The 20,044-nt window shown below is 39.8% G+C and overlaps 1 protein-coding gene across 1 annotated transcript in view; it reads left to right on the top strand.

The window, feature by feature from the left end:
- The window catches only part of ADARB2 (adenosine deaminase RNA specific B2 (inactive)), a 300,863-nt gene that overhangs the window by 180,558 nt on the left and 100,261 nt on the right, over positions 1-20,044 (top strand). Inside the window, exon 2 of the mRNA XM_039391362.1 lies at positions 13,590-13,676. Coding sequence (XP_039247296.1) covers positions 13,590-13,676 — 87 coding nt within the window. The remainder of the gene's footprint in view (positions 1-13,589; positions 13,677-20,044) is intronic.

Raw genomic sequence — 20,044 nt, 5'->3', positions numbered from 1 at the left:
TCCCAGTGACTACAAGCTCCCCAGGCCCTGAAGGGGAGTAGATTTTGGATACACTCCAGTCTTCAGTGTTTATTACTGACTACTTTCGTCAAAACCACACTAAGGCGGCTGTCACCTGCGTGCCCCTTTTTGAGGTATCTGATGCTTGATGCTCTCCAAACCTAAATAATTCTGTTAGGCTCTGATACAGCGTTACAGGTTCCACTTTGGAGGCCACAATCTTGTGCCTGTGTATCTATATTTCTATGCCTCCAGATATAGGTACGAGCCTCAGCCACCTTCTGACACCGTGTTGTGTCTACACTCTGGTGCCATTATTTTCCCTTCTTCTGCCACCTTGTGTCTGTGTTTTCACAAGAAGAAAACCCAGATGCTAGCCAAGGAGGACATTTCACAGAAGCAAGTGTGAGAGATTTGAGGATGACCAGATGGATGACTATGGATTTGTATGACCAAATGTTTACTTCTATATCTGAACCAGGCACATGGGTTTCCCTTTGTAATCAGTGGAGTTTAAAGCATGAGTGATCTTATCCTAAAATTCAACTCATGATTATTAAAGTTTGCCAGCAGTGGCAGAACAAATAGTATATAGCACCAAAAGAGTAAGGTTTTGCTGACAGTGAGTATACCCAGTTCTGTAGTACTTTAAGTCCTGTAAAGACGTATTTTATTTTCTGGTGGTTTAGGATAGGGCTGTAGTCATGTTGCCCAATCAGCACACCCCTAGTTTGTCAGGAGTTCGTTAGCTATGGCAGAGACTGCGATCTTTTGCATCAGTGAAGTTCAAATAACTCCTGCTTCACCAGAAAAGAGGATTTTCTTTGTTGCTGCGGAAGGAGGAAAGATGGCTCGTAGGAGGGAATAAAAGATATTGAATTCACATGACTAATGGAGTTAGATACATTTGAAAAGTGTGAACTATACATTTTCTAGCAAAGGGCCCCTCTCCTCACCAGGATTTCCTGTGCCGGAGGGAAGAAAGTTACAAATTGCTTTGCATTTTAAAATGAAAGAACAGAATATGGGAGCTGTTGTATAATCTCTTGCTGAGATCAAAGGAGAAGGGAAGTAAATGTGTATGTACTTTTTTCTCTGGTGCTGCACCAGCTATTTAGTAGAACTAATGGAGCCTCCAGTGTAGAAGAGATTAGCCTCTTCATCTCTACTAACTGTAAAGGGTCCAAAAGGATTAATATTATTAAGAGTGAATTTCAGCTAGGAAGTAGGAAGGAAATTCTCTCTCCCCTCTTCATCTTTTAATCTTTGTTTCCAGAAATAACTCTGAACCATGAATTTCAGCCTCTCACCCATTCTTTTTTTTTTTTCCCCCTTATTATTTCTTAGTAGAAACAGACTTGGAAAGATTTAACACCCCTGAGAAGCTTTGGCTTCACTGAATTTTTGACCAGTTTGCGTGAGAACTGGAAAGGTCTAACAAGACTGAATAGTCATGACAAGTTTATAGGATCAGAACCTTAACGGATTTAAGTGTTATTCCACTGACCTCAGCTGGCATGGCTCCATGGATGTTCATGGAGTTCAATAAAGCCACAGATACTCACTCCAGCTGAGGATCTGACCCATGAAATTATGGAGTCTTATCCAAAGCAAACTGAACTTGTGTCATGAATTGGTCTTCAAGGGAAAATAATTGCTAATTCAATGACTCCCACTGTTTTTATTGCAGCTGCTAGTCATTCTGCACTGCAGAAAATCTTTACTTTTAACTGGTGAATCAAGAGTTTCCCCAGCAGCTTCAATATACAGAAGATCAGAGGTACAGAAGTGTATACACAGTCTCCCAAATGTTATGTATTAAAAGATAAGCCCTAGGATCAATTTACAAAACAAAAGTGAGATACTCAAAAGAAACCTTTGCAGCTAGACATTTTGCCTTTTTGTCTTATTAACTTTTCCAATAAATGCTGAAAAAAAAATCTAAAATCCTGGTTTAGATAGGACTTTTGGACATTTATTTTGGGATTTATTCAATGATGTAATTTTTTGGACATACAGAGAATTTTCATAGTCAGGGTTAATTTTGTGTAGAAACATCCTGAAAGAGCTCACTGAGACCTGTTCTCAGTACACCAAAGCAGTAGCCCTAGCATCTGTATTGATGCTGTAGAACTATCCAGACAAATTAGTCCTTAGAATTGCAGAATTTGGAGTTGAAGAAAGTATGCAAGCAACCTGCTAAGGAGGTTACAGCCCTTCTGTTCCTCTTGGCAGCCACCGAAGGGAGATGAGCAGAAAAGAAACGATAAAAAGTAAATGGCATTTTCCTGCTAAGCTAATCAGTTCTGTTTGAGAACAGGGGGCTGAGCCAACTGCAAATCAATGCACTAAATCACTTTCATTCTTGTGTGAGTCCTGCTGCCATGGCAGCTGCTAACAAGGGAATAAAGAAAACTGTTATTGGATATTTAGTAGACTTTTTAAGTGCTTGTGTAAAATAACATATTTTATTTAATGTAAAGTTATAAATGTAATTGGAGTTTATGGACATTATGGCAGGGAAGAGAAGAAAAAGATTCCTCTTCTTTCTGCACAAAGAGCTGGTTTATGTTCCCAGACTATCTTTATCAAACTCTGTCTGCAGTGTTAAAAAGAAACTTTTCTGTTGGATTTTCATACTTCATCATTTTATTAAGGGGTAAACACTGAGATAATAATATACCTGATATTTCACATGGCTTTTAACATGTCCAAGTTACAGAACAAGACTAACACATACTTACTTTAGGATGAAATAAATGCACTTTGATGTCAAAGGCTATATTGACCTAAGTCTTCACTGACTATACGGAAAGACTACAGTGAATGTTTCAGATGTGGATATACAAAAGCCACGTGTAGATTTAATCAGATGATCCCACTTAAGACAACAACAACTGCACCCAGGGGATTTATTCAATGATGTAATTTTTTTTTCTTATTCTTTTCCAAATAATTCTCAATTCTTACTTGTCCCTAGCTGTGACTGGGACTACCCAGTCCTGTGACAAGTTTCTGCAAGTTTTCAGTAGTGTTATTTATATAATGGTTTCAGTTGGAAAGGACCTTAAATATCATCTCGTTTCAACCCCCTTTCCATGGGCAGAGACACCTTCCTTTGTTAAATGGCTTGTGAGGAGGCTGCATTCTCAGAATTTTCAGTGCAAAGTAGAGGACTCACATCCCTGAACTCACAGTTCGAATCACTGTTGCCCATACAGAGCAGCCCAACTTTGTCATCATTTAAATCATCAATCGTAGCTGTGCAGTGAAACGCTTAATATAAAATACCCACAGGCAAGCAGTAGACTGCCTTCTCTTTAATTACATCAATCCTCAATCACCCCAAAGCAATGCCATCCTTGGAAGTACTAACTCTGACAGGTAGTACTTCTGGGAATGCCATAAAAATGCCAGCAAAGCAGCAATGGCAGAGAAAATAAGCTGCCTCATCTTTGGAGAATTATTGGACTGTACTAACATTCAAGGGTACAATGTCAGCACAATGCAGAAAGAGTTAGATGCATAACCCCCATTATTATTGTTGATGGGAGTCAGGTGTCAGGTTCCCTTTGCATCACTCTGAAAACTTGGCCTTCATTGTAAAGCTTTAGCAAACTTTTCCTCTGTCACCACTCTTAAGGAAAAGATTTGAAGCCATTTGTGTTGGGATTGAATAAAGACTGAAAAGGTTAAAAGAAAATACTAACAAAGTAGCAGTGATGAACCTAAGGCTATCAGACTCTCTACAAGCTGTAATGGAAAGCTTAATAAATATTGAAGGCTTATGCCTTAACAGGTGAAACTGGAGCAGTTGCTTTGTAGTCAAAGGCACTGTAGTATCAACAACAGCCGGGACAGACCCAGGGCAGCCCTTAAGTCCTTTTAACTCCCACAGGATCAAATGAGAATTTAAGTGCCTAAATACTTAAATAACTGGCCTAATTAGCAGACCTGAATTCTGTCAGTAGCATCTTGTCTGAGAAAGCACTGTAAATCTCAACCCTCTCATATCACCTGGAGCTAATTTTTGCTCTCAGTAAGCACATGCATCTCAGAGCATCCCTAAATTATAATGGTGGTACCTTTAACTTTCTGCTCACAGACAGGTTGGTTAACACAAGACTGCCTCGTGTTACCAAGGATAAATTAGGGCAGGATTCAGGTTAAATATGCATTATTATTATGGCAGTACAAGAGAGAGAGGTCATACTTGGCTTCTTACAGTAGATGAACAAAGAACAGATCTTAAAAAGCCTTTCACCACTAATTGCTGACTAGACCTTCCTGATGCAGGCCATTCATTTCCTAATGTTTAAGCAGGTATTCAGTTTGGGAAGGAGGGAGTTACAGTGTCAAACGGCAGTGCTGACAGGCAGTGTCTGCCCTCAGCTGGGGCTGTTTCACATTGGTCTCATAGTCAGTTTGGAAAGAAGATGGACAGCTATATCTGCATGTGCCTTCACAGGCATTATTGCAGGTTGGCAAATGGAATCTTAAAAGAACTAAAAGAGCTTTTTGTGTTGAGGTGAAGCACATTGTTATACCCATGTTAGGTGATCCAAACTTTACAGTGAAACTATCATCCTACAAGGTATAAAATAAATACTTAGTTGTTCATCCACACTGCATCTACACAAATATCTTCTTCAGTTTCCCCATGTAGCAAGTCCTAGTGTTTGCAGTTCTTTGAGTGCCTTCAGTGGGAGCTTTGTGAGCATAAAGGAGACTTGATCCCTCTTGAAGTAACACATCATTCTGTTCATTACTCAAAGCTCTGTTAAGATCAAGGACTGAAACTCTCAAAAAAATGTGTCAACACTAGAACCTTCTTTCTGAGGCTACATTGCTCAGGAAAGCAGGACATTTCCCACTGCACCATATCATCCAGCCACAGGCAGTGGTAACACTCATCAGAACACAGATCAAGATTTCCTGGCAAGGTAGGGTAGAAATCATGTCTCCTAACTTTGGACATCCACAAGTTAGGTTTTTGAGTCTAAATCAATCATCCAGGTCTGAAGTAAAATCAGTAGGCATCTTCTGGGAGTCATTTATTGTACTTATCTCAGAAGGCATTTATTTGTACATGTTCATGCTGATGAAATCAGTCCCTCCTAGGGTTGTTCAGTCTTTCTTACAGCAGATGGAGGCTGAACTTGGAGTCAGAGTTTGGAAAACTGAAGTTTGGTTTTAACAGCTCAGCCCCACCTTACAATTTATCTACCTTAGTGGACTGCTGTTTTCAGAAGGTGACAAACCATTTCAAAATCAGGTAGTGCAGCACAAAGCTTTGTATCCTCTATGTCCTTCTGCATGCAGAGTCCTACCGCCTGCAAAGGCAGCCGCTTTGCCTCCCCAGCCTTCAGCTTCACCGGCTCCAGGTATTCTTTTGAATACCATTACTAGCTTTGGTGCTCTTACTCTGGCAGAGACCACTCATGTTTCACATAATCATAATTTATTTGACAGGTTTAAATGAGTAATAGGCAAACTTCTCTTAACCCAAATAGAGAATTTTCATATAATTTTTCCACCTCAGCTTAACAAAGTCTCCTTAAGTAATGCAGAGTTGTATGTAGACACAGGATAATGAGAAACTAGTCTATTCACCTTAATCATGGCCAAACTAGTTACCCATATGACTGAAGAGTTTTGCTCTTTGGTAATACTGTTTGGCATACAATCAAATAGTCATAGTTAATCACAAAGGTTTATTGTATGCTTAAAAAAATCCACTGGACATTTTTATGCTTTCCATTGCATCTCCATTCAGCACACATTGAGAACTGATGGGTCTTATGCAATTTATTCTCTGTGCTTCTCCTGTTTTCTAAAATATCCTAAAAAAATGAGGATAAAAATAGGAAATAACACCCTGTCATAGTTTATAGAATGCAAAATAAAAATATTTCCAAAATGAATGTTCAAATAGCATAAGAAGTTTGCAAAGATGTGATTTTTAAACTGCCATCTCCAAGCCACAGCCAGATCACTTAGAAATACATAATATAGTACACTCCACAGGCAGACCGATGCACATAAACTGATAATAACTCAAGAGTTTTTATCTCCATGTTTCCTCAAGCGAGGCATCAGGAGAAACACTCTTGCAACAAAATTAAATAGTTTTAGATCTAATTTTACTAGGCTGAACTGGATTTCAAATTGATTTCCATGGAATCTAATAGAGAACAACACACATACACAATGCCTTTCTTATAAAAAACCCATCAACCACCTTGTGTTTTTACTTACTTTGCTCTTTACTGGAAGTAATAAGAAACAAATATTTTACAACACAACGTGCTTCATTCTGTAAATGGTCTTTCATGGTGAAGGTGCTTGGAGTGAGCTGTTAGGGAGTGCTGAAGTACAGCCCCTGAGGTTTGTCTATGCAAACACCTATTTACATTCATAGGGTGAATCTGCAGCTAAACCCCATCATCTCCATTCTGAAAATGCAGGAGAAGAGAGCTGCAGGACATACCACTGTAGAAAGAAATAATGTCCCAATGAGTAATGCAATCAATTAAACACATTCCCGTGCATCTCAGACCATATTCGACGAATCCATACAAATCACATGCATGGCTTTTATGCTGATCCTTTCTGCTTTCTCAGTGATAAACCAGAAGTTGCTTTGGCCTCAGAGTAAATGAGTGCAGCCATGAGTGGAGGCACTGGTGGGACACAGGTCTGCAGAGCAGACAGAGCACAGGGCATGAACCTGCCGCTGCCTGTTAGGGGCTGGGTTGGCACTGGTAAAACACTTCACATAGCTTCTCCAAAGCTTTCCAAGGGTAGCAGTTCTGGGTCAGCAAACAGCTGGAATGCACAGGATGCACAAAGAATTAGTCCAGCTGCCAGGCCCCTGAGCTAACCGGTGTTTCACATTCAATGTTCTCTGCAGTATCATAATACCATAAACTGTTATTGCTACTTAATATAATTGCATTTCAGAGCTCTCATCTTGGACACAGATCCCGTTTTGCTAAGCACTGAACAAGAATAGAGCAAAAAGGTATTCTGTGTCCCAAGAACTAGATAAATAAATTATAAAGGCAGTAAGTAGGTCTATTTACAGAAGCCCCCTGCACTTGGCAGACCATGTTCAACTTGCAGGCAAGGCAGAGGGGCAGGTGCTTTTGCGTCTGGGCGCTGCATCGCACTGAACAGCTTGTTGCCCTGTTTCAGAGGAAGATTTCATGGCTCCAGGTTCACACCTCTGACTTCTAACTCAAGGCACAACCTGCTTCGTGCAGCTGAAAACCTTCGCCTGAAATGCTGACTATCCAAATGTTCCCTGATTTTTTCTTCCCTTCTGGTTATCAGGCTAAAAAAAATTGTGCTCTGATATTTTATGTCTTTATTTCAGGTCTTTGCTGAAGCAGAGAACAAAACCAGTAATGCTGAGTACATTTTTCCTTATAAAAACCTAAATCCCTTAATCTGAATGTTACCTTTTCTCCCTGCTTTTAAGAAAAATGTTCCACTCAAAAATCATATTTAACCAGGAGGTTTTTTTGTCTCCACGTATTCCTCTGCTACCTCCAAGAAATGCTTTCCCTATTGTTCCCACGTGGGCCAGGGTGGGATATCACTGCAAATGCCTTGGATTGAAAACCAATTACAAAAAGCAGACCTTTGGTAACTGCCCACCTTGAAGGCCACACTCTCAGGGGTGCCAAGCAGCAGAGCTGCAGACAGGAACAGTCCCACATATTTTAACCCTTTCATATCCTCCAGTCCACAGTCTCTTTTTCCTACCCCAGGCTGCTCAGCCAGATGTGCTGTTCAGGTTGCATTGACTGATGGCTCTCAGGGGTCCATGGTAACAGCAAAGTTCACTTTCAGGCCTCACAGTGTAGGGCTGAGAGGAAAAAGCAGAAATCAAGGGGGAATGGGTATGTGCCAACAACCCCTTGCAAATATATGCAGGCTTGAACTTACCCATGCAAGACTGGAGCTGCTGCTGCAGAAGCACACAGCTGTATCAAAGTTGCTTCTGTGTCTGCAAAGAAACATCAGCCCTCTGAAGGGGTTTAGGGCAGGCACAATTCCAACTTAAATATGGCAGGAGTAGATGGACAGACTGTCCTCCCAGCCCCACTGGTACTGTGGTGGCAATTCACAGGCACTCCAGCACAGTTTTGTCAGTGTGGGTATAAAAGAGAATCACACAGGGCCTTCCTACTTGCCTGTGAAGCAAAAAGCACTTGGGCAATGCTGCTGAAGCCCTGCATACTCAGACATCCGTGACTCAACAGTTGGTTGGCAAACTCAGCTGTAAAGGCTGATTCTGACACCACGCCAGTAAATCCCTCTCTAGAAACTGGCTGCTTAAACTAAATGATGCAGCATGGTGGCTGTACAAGCCATAATTTAGAAGGCTGTGAGCCCTTCTCGGTAAGTGCCATGGTTTAAAGACATTGTTAGTTTCCCCACAAATTTGACATATTTTTCTTTTGCGTTAAGAATCGCTTCATCTTGTCAGTCACTGTCAGCCCAAACCTGAACTGACTAAGATATGACAAGGAAGATAAAGAATCATCTCCTGGTGTGTGCAGGCTCTCTTCTCCCTGTATCCCCCCTCTTTCAAAATAAATCAAGGCTAACACAACTGTAAAAATGTAACTATCCAAGTAGCTGCAACAGCTGCTTTAGAGAAATAAAAAAAAAAAATGGTTTTTTCCAAGAGGTCTTGCAGCTGAGTTTACACTATTGCATCACATTTGTCCCTTCCTGAGTAATTTCATACTCCACACAAACCAAATTAATTACTTAGGACTGGTTTATAATGCCCACATTGTGTTTTTAAAAGAATACTTTTGAAGAAACCTCTGACAAGTAAAGTAGCTTATGGTAATCAATTTGAACATGAGAATGAAACAAATTCAGTAAAATATTGTTAACACTGATCTGGCAAGCCACTGGTTTGCATCTGTCTAATCCTTCTTGGTTTTGGAGGTTGCATTTTTAAAAAACATTTATTAATAATTCTCATTAGCTGCCAAGCAAAAGAGCATGCCACAAACTTCTGCTTAGAGATTAGCTAATATTAGCAGACACTACTGGCTTTCCAAGTTTCCAAGAACTAGAACCTGCTGTGGGATCTCATGGTTAGGACAAGTTTTTCTACCAAGGTCCATAGGGATAGGAGAGTACAAGGAATGGGCCCAAGGACAAGTGTAACCCCCTGCAGATGCCAAACCATTCCCCTACAGCCCTTCAGCATCAACAGCTCCTCAACCTCCCCACCAGACAAGCCATCCCAGCACTGCACTATCCTTAGAGTTAGGAAGGGTTTTTTTAATGCCTAAAGTGAATTTTCCTTGGTGCAATTTAAGTCCATTACTTCTAGTTGTGTTAATGCACATGGAATACAGTTTGCTCCTTTCTTCTATCCAACAGCTTTTTATGTGCTTGCAGGCTGCTGTTATGACCCCACTCAGTCTGCTCTTCTTAAAGCTAAACAATTTGTCCAACATCTATAAGGGCTGATTTTTAAAAGTGTTGAGCTCCTGCTGTTTCTATTGCTTTTATTCTGGTGATTGAGAGTGAAAGAACTTCCGTGGAGTTGATGATCAAGCCGTATTATCTGGTGCCCTTTAAATACTGACAGGTATGAAGGGCACGAATGCTGTTTATAGCTGTATATGTGTATTCTTGTCTTCACAATAAAAGTGTATTTACAAGACCTGTGACCAGCCTTCTGACTACATCTCCAGGGCAAGAGCAACTTCACAAAAAGAACAGATTTTAGTGGAAACTTGGCTGCCTGCCTTATATGCCAGGCTTTGCTGAATCATTCGAACTAAACCATTTTCTGTATTTCATGCAAAACATATCTTGTCCCATGGGGTTTTATTATTTGTTTATTTATATGGCTACTGTCAAAACAGTGTTCATGATTTTTTTTTAACTATTTGCTACTGCTGGAAAATATATCCTTAAGAAGAGTGAACCAAAATCCTTTTCCATTCCAAAACAGGAGAGTGAGGTTTCTTCTGAGGAGAAATGGTGATTTTTGTGCTTAGAGTACTGGAGCAGATTTCCACTTGGAAGGCTGTTTTTATAGTGAATGCACTACAAAATATGATGCTATCATCCTGCATTAGTGTTTCAGGGTGGCTAGAAATAAATTCCTATATATCTGCTCTTTGTCTCTCAATTTCCATTGTAAACAAAGCTTCCTTTTTGTCCATGTAAGCCCTCATGAAATCTCTTCTTCGTGCCATCAGAGGCTTCTGGTACAACTGTAATGCAAGCAATAATATCTTCCTGTATTGGTTCTCATAAATGTAGGGTTATGTATTCTGCCTTTCTGCAGAAAAGAGGGTTTGAAATGTCTTGCTTTCTTCTCTTAAACCCTCTCTCCTAGCCTTGGAAAATAACTTCCTCTGAAACAAATACAGAGAACATTTACAATTATAAAGTAAAAATAGCTGCTCTAATTTTGGGCTACCTGTCATTGCTTCTTTTTGGAAAAAAAAAATTGTGGAAGGAGAAGAGAGTGAGAGAAGAAAGGAAGCTTTAATGATATTTTTCTGAATGTCTTTTTTTAATCTAAACTTGTCCTTTATTCTTATTCATAAGATTTTATCAAACTGCTAAGCAAATAAGGTTAATTGTGATGGGCATTAACATACACAGGAACCATAAAGTGTGAATACACAACTCTCCTATCTTGTTCTGGAAAGGTAAACTAAATTAACGCTGAATTTCACCATTGATAATAAAGTAGAAATAGTGTTCCATGGTCTGTATGGCAATAGGCAATAACATGCAAAAGATGGAAGTGCACAATCATACCAATAGTTTTATACCTAGCCATATTATTTCCCTGTAAACATGTACATTTAATTACCCTGTCATTTATCTTCTCCTCCTCCATAGGCTCAATAATTCATCTGTGTAACGTGTAAACTACAGCTTTTCTCTTTTTACATAGATCACTCAAAATCCTGCCTTTCTCCTCCTTCCAGACATACACAAAATCTTCCATTGCTCAATCAATGGATTGAAATATTGAACTACAATCTTTATTATCTGTAATGATGGAAGGATATCCTGGTTTTAGGGCCTGCTTGAGTTTGGTTGACACAAACCCATCCATTGCTGCTCTAAGCGTGCAGCAAATTTTACATCCTGTTTCTCTGCCACACAAAGCAAAGGTACCAGCAGGGTCTTTGGGAACAGATGAGAACCAGTAATAACAATAGCTTAAGATGGCTAAACAATCCCTTAAGGCAAAAGGAAAATTAAATTGATAAATTTTAAATCCACATAGTAAATTTCGCCTATCAATTGCACAAAACTAAATCATAAAGTATTAATTTAACTAGTAATAATATAGTATAAAATTACATGGGCTTGCTTTTTGATTGGTGACAGAAGTAAGCATTAGTCATTGCAGCAAGAAAGCACATGTCCTCATTGTTTGGCTAATGAGTTAACTCTCTATGAGAAGTGAGAGTATCTTCTCAGCAAAGAAGATTTAGGTTTGTGTGCGACATCCAGTGTCGTGAGGGTTAGTTCTGAAGATATGACAGCTGTCAGCAGTCAGGCCCAGCTGGAGTACACATACTTCAGCTCACTGCATCTCAGTATCCAGACACAACAGTCATTGCTGGTGCTGAAGCCAAGGGCTGCCCTGATCCTATGTCTCTCATCTGAAGCGTTCCCCTTACCAAATGTAGTTTTTTTGGATTAGGTCCCAAAAGCCTACGCTCTTTTCACTTTAATCAAAGAAACCATTTGGGAAAGTCAGGAGTGAATACCAGCTTTTATTGTGATCACAACCCAACAGTCTCACAAGCAGTGAGATGGTGTCATACAGAGACATCACATTTCTCAGTGAGCAATGCCTTAGCAAAAAAGTGTGAAAGGATTCACTTAGGAAAATCTTTTGGCTATAGCATTCATAAATAGCTTCATTCTTTTGGTTCCTGACATCACTGCAATCCCTTAACGAAATTGCAATTGAAGGAGGCTAATTTGTGCTCTAATTATATATTAGTCTGGGCTGAAAGGTTTCTGGACGGAAAAAGGTTTTCTTCAGGCAATCTTTTATTCTGCTCATTGTATTTACTTAACAAAGAGCAGTCAGTTTTTACTGTGAATTCCCGTAATAGAGTTGAGCTGTAGTGTTACCCAGCTAAGGGCAAACATATGCAGTCATTTCTGATGGGTTCCGATAACAGTCTTTAACAAGAGCAAGGATTATTTGCAGAAGTAGGAAGAATCAGGCCAAAAAGCTAACAGGTGTGCTGCTGAAAAAGTTTAAAAGCTCTTCAGCTGGAATGTCGTCCAGACCTGTGGTAGTTTACCAGAGAGGTAGTTTAAGGAAATTCAGAGAAATATTTTCTCACTAGTAAAGAAAGTCCACATAGAAATATTTTTTGCTGGGTCACTTGAAAGAATATATTTTTGGTCTGGTTTTGATGCTTCTGCCACAGGATGAAAGGCCAGCATTGTTCACAATGTGCAGGATGCAGAGCATTTCCACCTGAAGAAATAGGTGAGCCTCAGCTACCTATTTCCTCAGCCATAGCTGAGGCTCTTTAAGCAGACGAGTACTTTAGGAAAGCAACTGAGTTCTTCAAAGCTGTGGATCACCTTTGTAAGGTGTGTTTTTGTTTCTTCTGTCAAGTAGAATTCTGTTAATATTGGTCCCCAGTAAGGTCCCCATAGTTTGTCAAGAGAAATTCGGCCTAAACAAAGTAAAGGTCCAGATAAATAAACTAGTTATCAAAGGAAATAAAACATTTAAATGTAGCTCTGTTTCTAGTGTTTGTGTTAACTTCAGCAATTCCCTATAGATAAATCCTTAGCCAAATTTTAAGCTAGTATAAATCAGTATCAGTTCTCATTTTGCTGAATCTGTCCTGGCATCTTATGCAGATTCTGATTGTGGCACATGGAAGTAAATGTTTCTGCCATCTACTCTCTGCAGGATAAACAGAAACTACTGTTAAAAGGAACAGCACTTAATATGAATATGCACAAGAGGGATTTCAAATAGTGTTCTTATTGTATGAATAATATCTTTCTGTGCACACTATAAGGGTTTCCCAAAAATCATAACAATTTATAGATTTAGAACCCGTTGTAGTCTCTTGTACCATCAACCCTTGAGCTTTCTCTAAGTCTTCTGCTTCAATTTCCATCAGGGAGAGAAAGCAAGAGGAGTTGATGGTTTCATGCATTGGAGCTGATGGTCTCATCCGTTAGAGCAGTTCTCATGTCCCTTCTCCCAGGGCTGACTGCCTCCCCTGTTCCCAGCTGGACCAGTTCAAGCATCCTGCACTCTGCAGTGCTCAGGCACCACTTCTGGGAAGTGCAGCCAAGGAACATTACATGGGGCCAGAAACCAGGAGAAATGTGTGTTTGGCATTTGTGTGTGCCAGCTGTAATAAATTCATCGAAGTTCAGTGAATTTTGGTGGGATTGTAGAGTCAGAAAAAAATTTTAAAAAAGAAACAGACTTGCCAAGATGTTTTGACCTCAGTAAAACTGTGAAGTAGAACTGAATGCATTGACTGAGTACTGATTTTATATGTATCTTTTCTTCTGTTTTCTTCTAGAAAAACTAAGCATACTGTCAACCTTCATAGCACCCTTCAAGTACCTGAGTCCTGGCCCAACCACCATGGAGGATGAAGACAATTTGAGTAAGCAGTCTCTTTTCTCCATAGATGAATAATAAAGTTGAAAAATAAGAGCTCTGCAGTGTAGGAGCTATTGTGGAAATGAGGTAGATTTGCAGCTGTTGGCAGACCATAAGTCCAGTCCTCATGTAAAATATAAGATTCCATGATGCTGAGTGCAAACATGTTCTCCAGACTCCAGAAAAGGAGGGGTTGATCTCAACTCACCTTCCCAGTTTTCTCTGTGCACTCTGGAAAGGGGAAGCTGTAAACAGTATGTCACAAATACAAAGGAAAAACTTCTTACGAAGGTGAGATGTTTGTACTCACGAGACTGTGGAGATCCTTTTCCTTTCCTGTTTATGTTACTTTATTTTGCTCACTTGCTTTTCTCATGAAAAAGGACATTTTCTGGTGTGTGTTCCTCCTGCTTTTATTTCCTCAGTTACAAAAGGACTTTTGTAAAAGTAAAGATTGCAGGATTGAGACATCCACTTAAGCTGTTTACTTCTGTGATATGACCTGGAGAACAAAAGAAAAAGAAAAAAAGGGAAAAGAAAAGGAAGGGAGGGAGGAAGGAAGGAAGCAAGGAAGGAAGGAAATCAAATTGAGAATTGATTAACCAGACTTACATAAACTAGACGTAACCTAAAAATTAGCCACTGTATTCTCTTTGGCCCTTATACCTCAGCCAACTGTCTCAGCCCATGACTATGGAGGTGGAGGAAAACGAAGTCTGAGAGTGGGCAGTTAGGACTTAATAACGCTCAGTAAGCTCTTCCATTTTTCACCTAGAAGCAATTATTTTGTGTTATCCAGCCCTGCTTATTGTAACACATCTTAAATCTTTGTGGGGGAAAAAAAAAAAAAAAGAGAGAGAGAAGCTTTCTGAACCAAATGAGCAACATTTTAGCATCACCTACCAGATGGGTTTCTTTTCCAGTCAGACACATGCTGACATGTTGCCCTATTAGAGTCAGTTGCTGGGAGGAATTGGCAATTTTTCCCCTGTTGTTGCTAAACTGCCATGGTTTGGTCATGGTGCATCACCAAGGGGAAGAGCTGCTGGAGGATTGAAGGAGCACAGCCTGCTATTTTCTGCTGCTGAGCATCACATGGACATCACACAGTTCTGCTGCACACAGTGACTGGAAGGCTTTTACAGATCTTAGCAAAGGCAAAAAAATCCTGAAAATCCTTCAAAATTGCTCCCAGGAAGGCTACATTTTCAGGAAGACATATGAGAAGTATACACACACCCAGGAAACATATTATGCACACGATAAGCTTGTGCAGGCACCTCCTGCGTAATAGTTCCCAAATGTGCTACTTAGTTATTTTTAGGTAATGTAGGAAGTTTGTGCAAGCCAAACACTGTAACACCATTTTCTTATTGCTACTGTGATGCCAAGACAGCTTGTGCCTGCGTGGGCTTTAAAATAGCTCACGTGGACAGGATAAGCTATGTTTTCTGAAAGAAAAATAGCAAATGTCACTGTTTTCAGGGTCATCCTACCCAGCTCTCCTTTTGGTCAAACATATGCTCCAGCAAAAAGGCAGCTATTTATTTTTGGTACATAGAACACATTTTAGGTGTTACTATTAGAGTCTTAGAAAAAAAAAAAAGGATGAATTAATTTAAAGTCATCTATATTTCAGTGTTCACTTCTAATATAGTGGTATAAATCCTACTAAAGCCTACAGCACACATGTACCTATGGAGTAATTCGGCATTTTAAAGAGCTTCAGTGACTTGCTCTGAACAAGCAGAGAAACCTCCTTTGTGTTAACAATTTAACAGGAGCCCAGGAGAATGCTGGCAATGTAGAGAAGTGGGTTGCTTGTCCCTGTAGCTTTCTGCTCACTGAGCATACTATGAGAGTGTCGCTTCCCATACTGTGGTGTATCCATGGACAGAGTTCCACTAGCTGAAATGGATAAAAATCCTGTTTCACATTCCTTTAGTCCTTCTTTACAAAGAGAGCCATGTAGGTTAACTACAGCTTCATTTTCAACAGGTGATTATTAGCATATAGACACTATTTTTGTGGTTTATGATCCATGAACTAGTATTAGAAAAAGTATCAAAGTCACCATGCACCTTTGGAATAGAATTTTGTATAAAGTAATCATCAGTCTCCGATGAAGACCTAATCTTAAACATGCAAGAAAAGGACCTATTCATCTCCAGAAGTCAGTTGTACCTAAGAACATAAGAAGTCTCACAGAGGATTAGAAATAGGAAGTTTAGCTCTGTGCAATGTCTTCAACATTTGTTGTTAGTGATGGACTGAGAAAAAGGATATTTAAATTGGGATCCTCCCCTTGGTATATCTTTCTAGCACCTAGCAAAAATTTACTTTGCTAGAGTTTGCACCCTAATCATCCTATTTCTCAGACATCAACAGACCTGTCTAGTCCTCTCTGGAGCCCACTGATATTTCTGATCTCAACAACAGCCAGGAACAGGGAGTGATTTAGAGTGCTGTCAAAAAGTACACCCTTTTATTGCTTCAAGCCTGCTGTGTCTAGTGCTGGGATTGTATGAAACAGTGAATAATCTTTCCCTGTTCACTGCCTGCCTGCCTGCCTTTCATGATGTTACAAACCTATGCCTGTCCCTGATCTTTAATCGTTCCATCCACACTATGCCATGGGATCAAGACAGAATACCACCAGGCACAGACAGTTTTGAATCTAGGTTGTACCTCTAGCAGGAATGTATGATTCCTATAGATCTCATTATGGAATGCTGCCATAAACACAGGCTCACTGCAGCATATACTTCTCCCCAGTGTCTGCAGAGGGAGCTGATGGCTGGAGAGGAGGGTTCCACAGTCACAGAAAAATCATGGGTTTACATTAAGGTTTAAAGATACCTATGTGGGTTCTCATGTAAGAGATGAAGGAATAATTTCTGTTGTTAGCTACAAGTTTATTATTCCAAAGTCAAGAATATCAACCTAAAAATCCCATCAGAATAGTTCTCAAACCTCCGTTGTGGATTCAATAACTGTATGAAATGCCATTTTGTTTCCAAGAGGAGACTTCCCTACATTGCATTTGATGTAGTAGCTGACCCTGGACAAAGATGCCATGGCTCTGGCTGCGGGGTTCATACCTATTGTTTCTGATTTAAGATTTTTCACTTTCAAGTATACCAGGAAATTATGGAAGTCAATCCTTCTAGCCTCTGCAGTCAATGTGATATAGATGAACAGCAAAAATGTACTCTACATAAGCAAGTCAAACAAGGGTTAGATTTCAAAACACAGAAAAATAAGAATTAAGTCCTACCTCTATTGTTAAAAATGTGTTCATAGAAATACAGTGTTTACTAAACGTTTCTAAAGACAGTAACTGACTGTGTCAGAGCTATCATTGAATCAGGAGTTTGCTATAGAGGTTGCAAATTCTCTCTTTCCACAGCTTTTCAATAATGTAGTGCCCATTGTAATTCAATAGTAAAGATGCCAACCAAAATAAAGATGCCAGCCAGAATGAAGATGCCACCTCTCCTCTCCCATCCTCCCTAGAACTTGTCTTGGCAGCAGAATAACCTTCAACAGGAACAATATTATCTCTTCAAATGTAGCGTGGAGTATCGGATGGTTAGTTCTGCAGAGCCCTTACGACCTAGAGACATAGGCAGTGTCATTATTAGTGATGCATTATAGTTCTGAAATGCTCTTGATGATGCAAACTCTCTAGGTTAACTCTACTGTGCATAATGACCAAAAGGAGAAAAAACATGAAAGAGCAGACAGAAGATTGAGGAATAGTGCATAAATAAATATATTTCACTAACTGTTCCTCTCTCCCGTTCAATTACTGAAGCAAAGTCAAGATCACAATGTCTCCTGTTGCTTATGAAACTGCAAAAATCAATGAATAAAGTTACCTGAGGACATATTGCAGTGCAAAGCTGTGGGACTTTTTAGAAAACTTACACAATAAATTAGAAACTATTGCCAAAATTTATGTTATTTTTATTCCTCCTTTCTTTAACTCTGTCCCCTTACAATGTTATTATTCTCCAACCTTTCATCATAGGAAAACCATAATTTATTATCTTTCTTTTTTCCCAAAATGTGTTTGGGGAACTCAAGAACAAAGACATTATGAGAGATGACAGGACGGAAAATGATACACAGTTTTGCATTTTCCTTGTGTGCATCCTCTGACTTACCCCTTTCCTTTTAGTGCTCTTCATTTCTAAAATTGCTTGTGATTGTTCTATTACAGCTGCTTATAGTATTTATCTTCCGTAGTTTGGTGTCATTTGCCTGCTTTGTCTGACTTTCACAATAGAACTACATGTGCCACCATTAGAGAGGTAATCTTATGTCTGCTACACAGAGGTCTCATAAAAGACACATTTCAAAGATTTCCTATTTCAAAGATACCTGAAAGTATAAAGTAATTCCACATTTCCTGGCAGCTGCCAGGTATCACACAAGTCCATCAGGCTCCCAGACTTTCTGAGGCACTCCCCGAGTTTATGCTGCCTCTGATTTACATGCCATGGTGAATTTTGGCTGCTGCAGCTCCAGCTGAGGCCTGGGAAAAACTGGGCTGTTTCCTGGTGTTTCAGGATCAGGTCCTCTAAAATCTGGTTGACTGTAAGGATACTTACATGGATTTCCTTCACTGTGACTAGGTCAAAATGCACCATAAATACAGGCATGTCACTGTCATGAATGCCCAGCTTTGTCCACAAATCCTTTGTGCCTGATCTCTGCATTTTTTTCACTGTATCAACGCAAACTCTCTGTTGGCCAAAGCCTGGACTAGACAATTTCATAGACACAATTTAAGACAAACAAGCAATGTTTATTTTATGTTGCCATGGTTTTAGTGAACCACTGTTTTATTGAGGGTGGTTAAGATAAGATGTTAAGGTCAGACGTTCATGTTCACAAATCTGTGGTTCTCTGACTATGAAAGAAAAAACAGTTGGAATAAAACAATTTGAATTATAAACACAAATCACCCCTTGAGTTTTCCTATTCAGTGGTGCATAATCAATACAAATTCTTTTCAGACCTGAATATTGTGTGAAGCAGGAGCTATCTTTCTTTTCATGCTTCCTGGCTACAATATCATTATGTACCATAATTGGCTCTGTAAAAACCTATTAGGTAAGATGAGAGAGGTGGTGTGAAATACAGAACCAAATCTGCTTCCTGCTAAAAAATATGTCTGCATCAAATTTTCATCTTTATTTTAAAAAATGCACACAACTAAAGAGATATCTTCTGAGTGGGATGGAAACATAAGAAAGGGTCATGATGGAAAATAGCTGGCCAAAGCCAATGCCATGCTGGATAGACGAAGTTAAAGTTAGCATGTCCTTTCCCATCAGATCAGAGTTTCTACAAAGAGAGTTGTGAACTCAGTGAAAAAAACACCGCATTATCCTTGTGCCTTAGTTATCGTGACTTTTAAATGTCTTATTTCCAGAGAGGCTGCTTTAAAGATGTTATAATTTATACAGTTGAATGCCATATGATGAAACTTTCCTTTTTCTATTATGTATTTCTTTTGCTTTCCTTCCTCATTTGTCTTTGTTCTCCCCCCTTAGCTTCAGAAACTAAAAATTAACTAGTCACTAAGACCTTAATTTGTCAGTTCACATTCTGCCTTAGCAAAGCATTGCAGAAGATAACTCTCCAAGTACCTTTGGTGAGACATAGGCACAGGCTGGAAGCTCACTATGTGCTGAAGAGTTTTCAGAACAAGAAGCCTAAAGACTCAATTCTCCAAATGGGCCTCCATATGCGTCATTTGAGCCATGATTTTCACTCATGTCTAAGCAGTAATCTGCTCTCTGTGGAACAACTTTCACATGTAACATAAGTGCTCTGATGGGAAAAAGTCTTTCGATATTTAATACAAGTGCAATGGGTCAGGAGGTTTTTTATCATGATGGTTTGTTCCACATAATCCTCTGCAGGCTCCTGTGCATCTGTCAGACCAGCCTAATACTGAGATGCAGCAAAGACGCACCCCTCCAGCAGAAGTTTCTCAAGGTTTATGCAGGGAGCTCACCCCTTACGTCCTTGCAGCCAACTTGTACATCAGGGCAGAGAGGAAACCAAATGTGACCATAGCCATGGTCCCTCCCAAAGGGAGGACTATTCTCTGTCCTCTGAGGACCACAGAGCATGGGACTGACACAGCCTGTGCAGGTGGCATGCTCATGTCTGACAATAACAAACCACAGGAAAGGCTTCATGCCCAGTGCTGGTCGCAGTAAAGCAGGCAGCCACGCAGTGCTCTGCTTGGAAAGGGAGGTGCATTGCTCCAGGGATGAGTTGCCTCATAGGTTGGTTGGTTACACTCGTATTTAATTTCTCCGCTTGTCTCTGCCACTAGGAATGCACAGGAGC

This window comes from Pipra filicauda, unplaced genomic scaffold, assembly GCF_003945595.2.
Source record: "Pipra filicauda isolate LSUMZ 115617 unplaced genomic scaffold, ASM394559v2 scaffold94_size2452230_pilon, whole genome shotgun sequence".
NCBI lineage: Eukaryota > Metazoa > Chordata > Aves > Passeriformes > Pipridae > Pipra > Pipra filicauda.
Note: the sequence above shows the minus strand (reverse complement) of the source record. Positions and strands in the feature narration are given on the sequence as shown.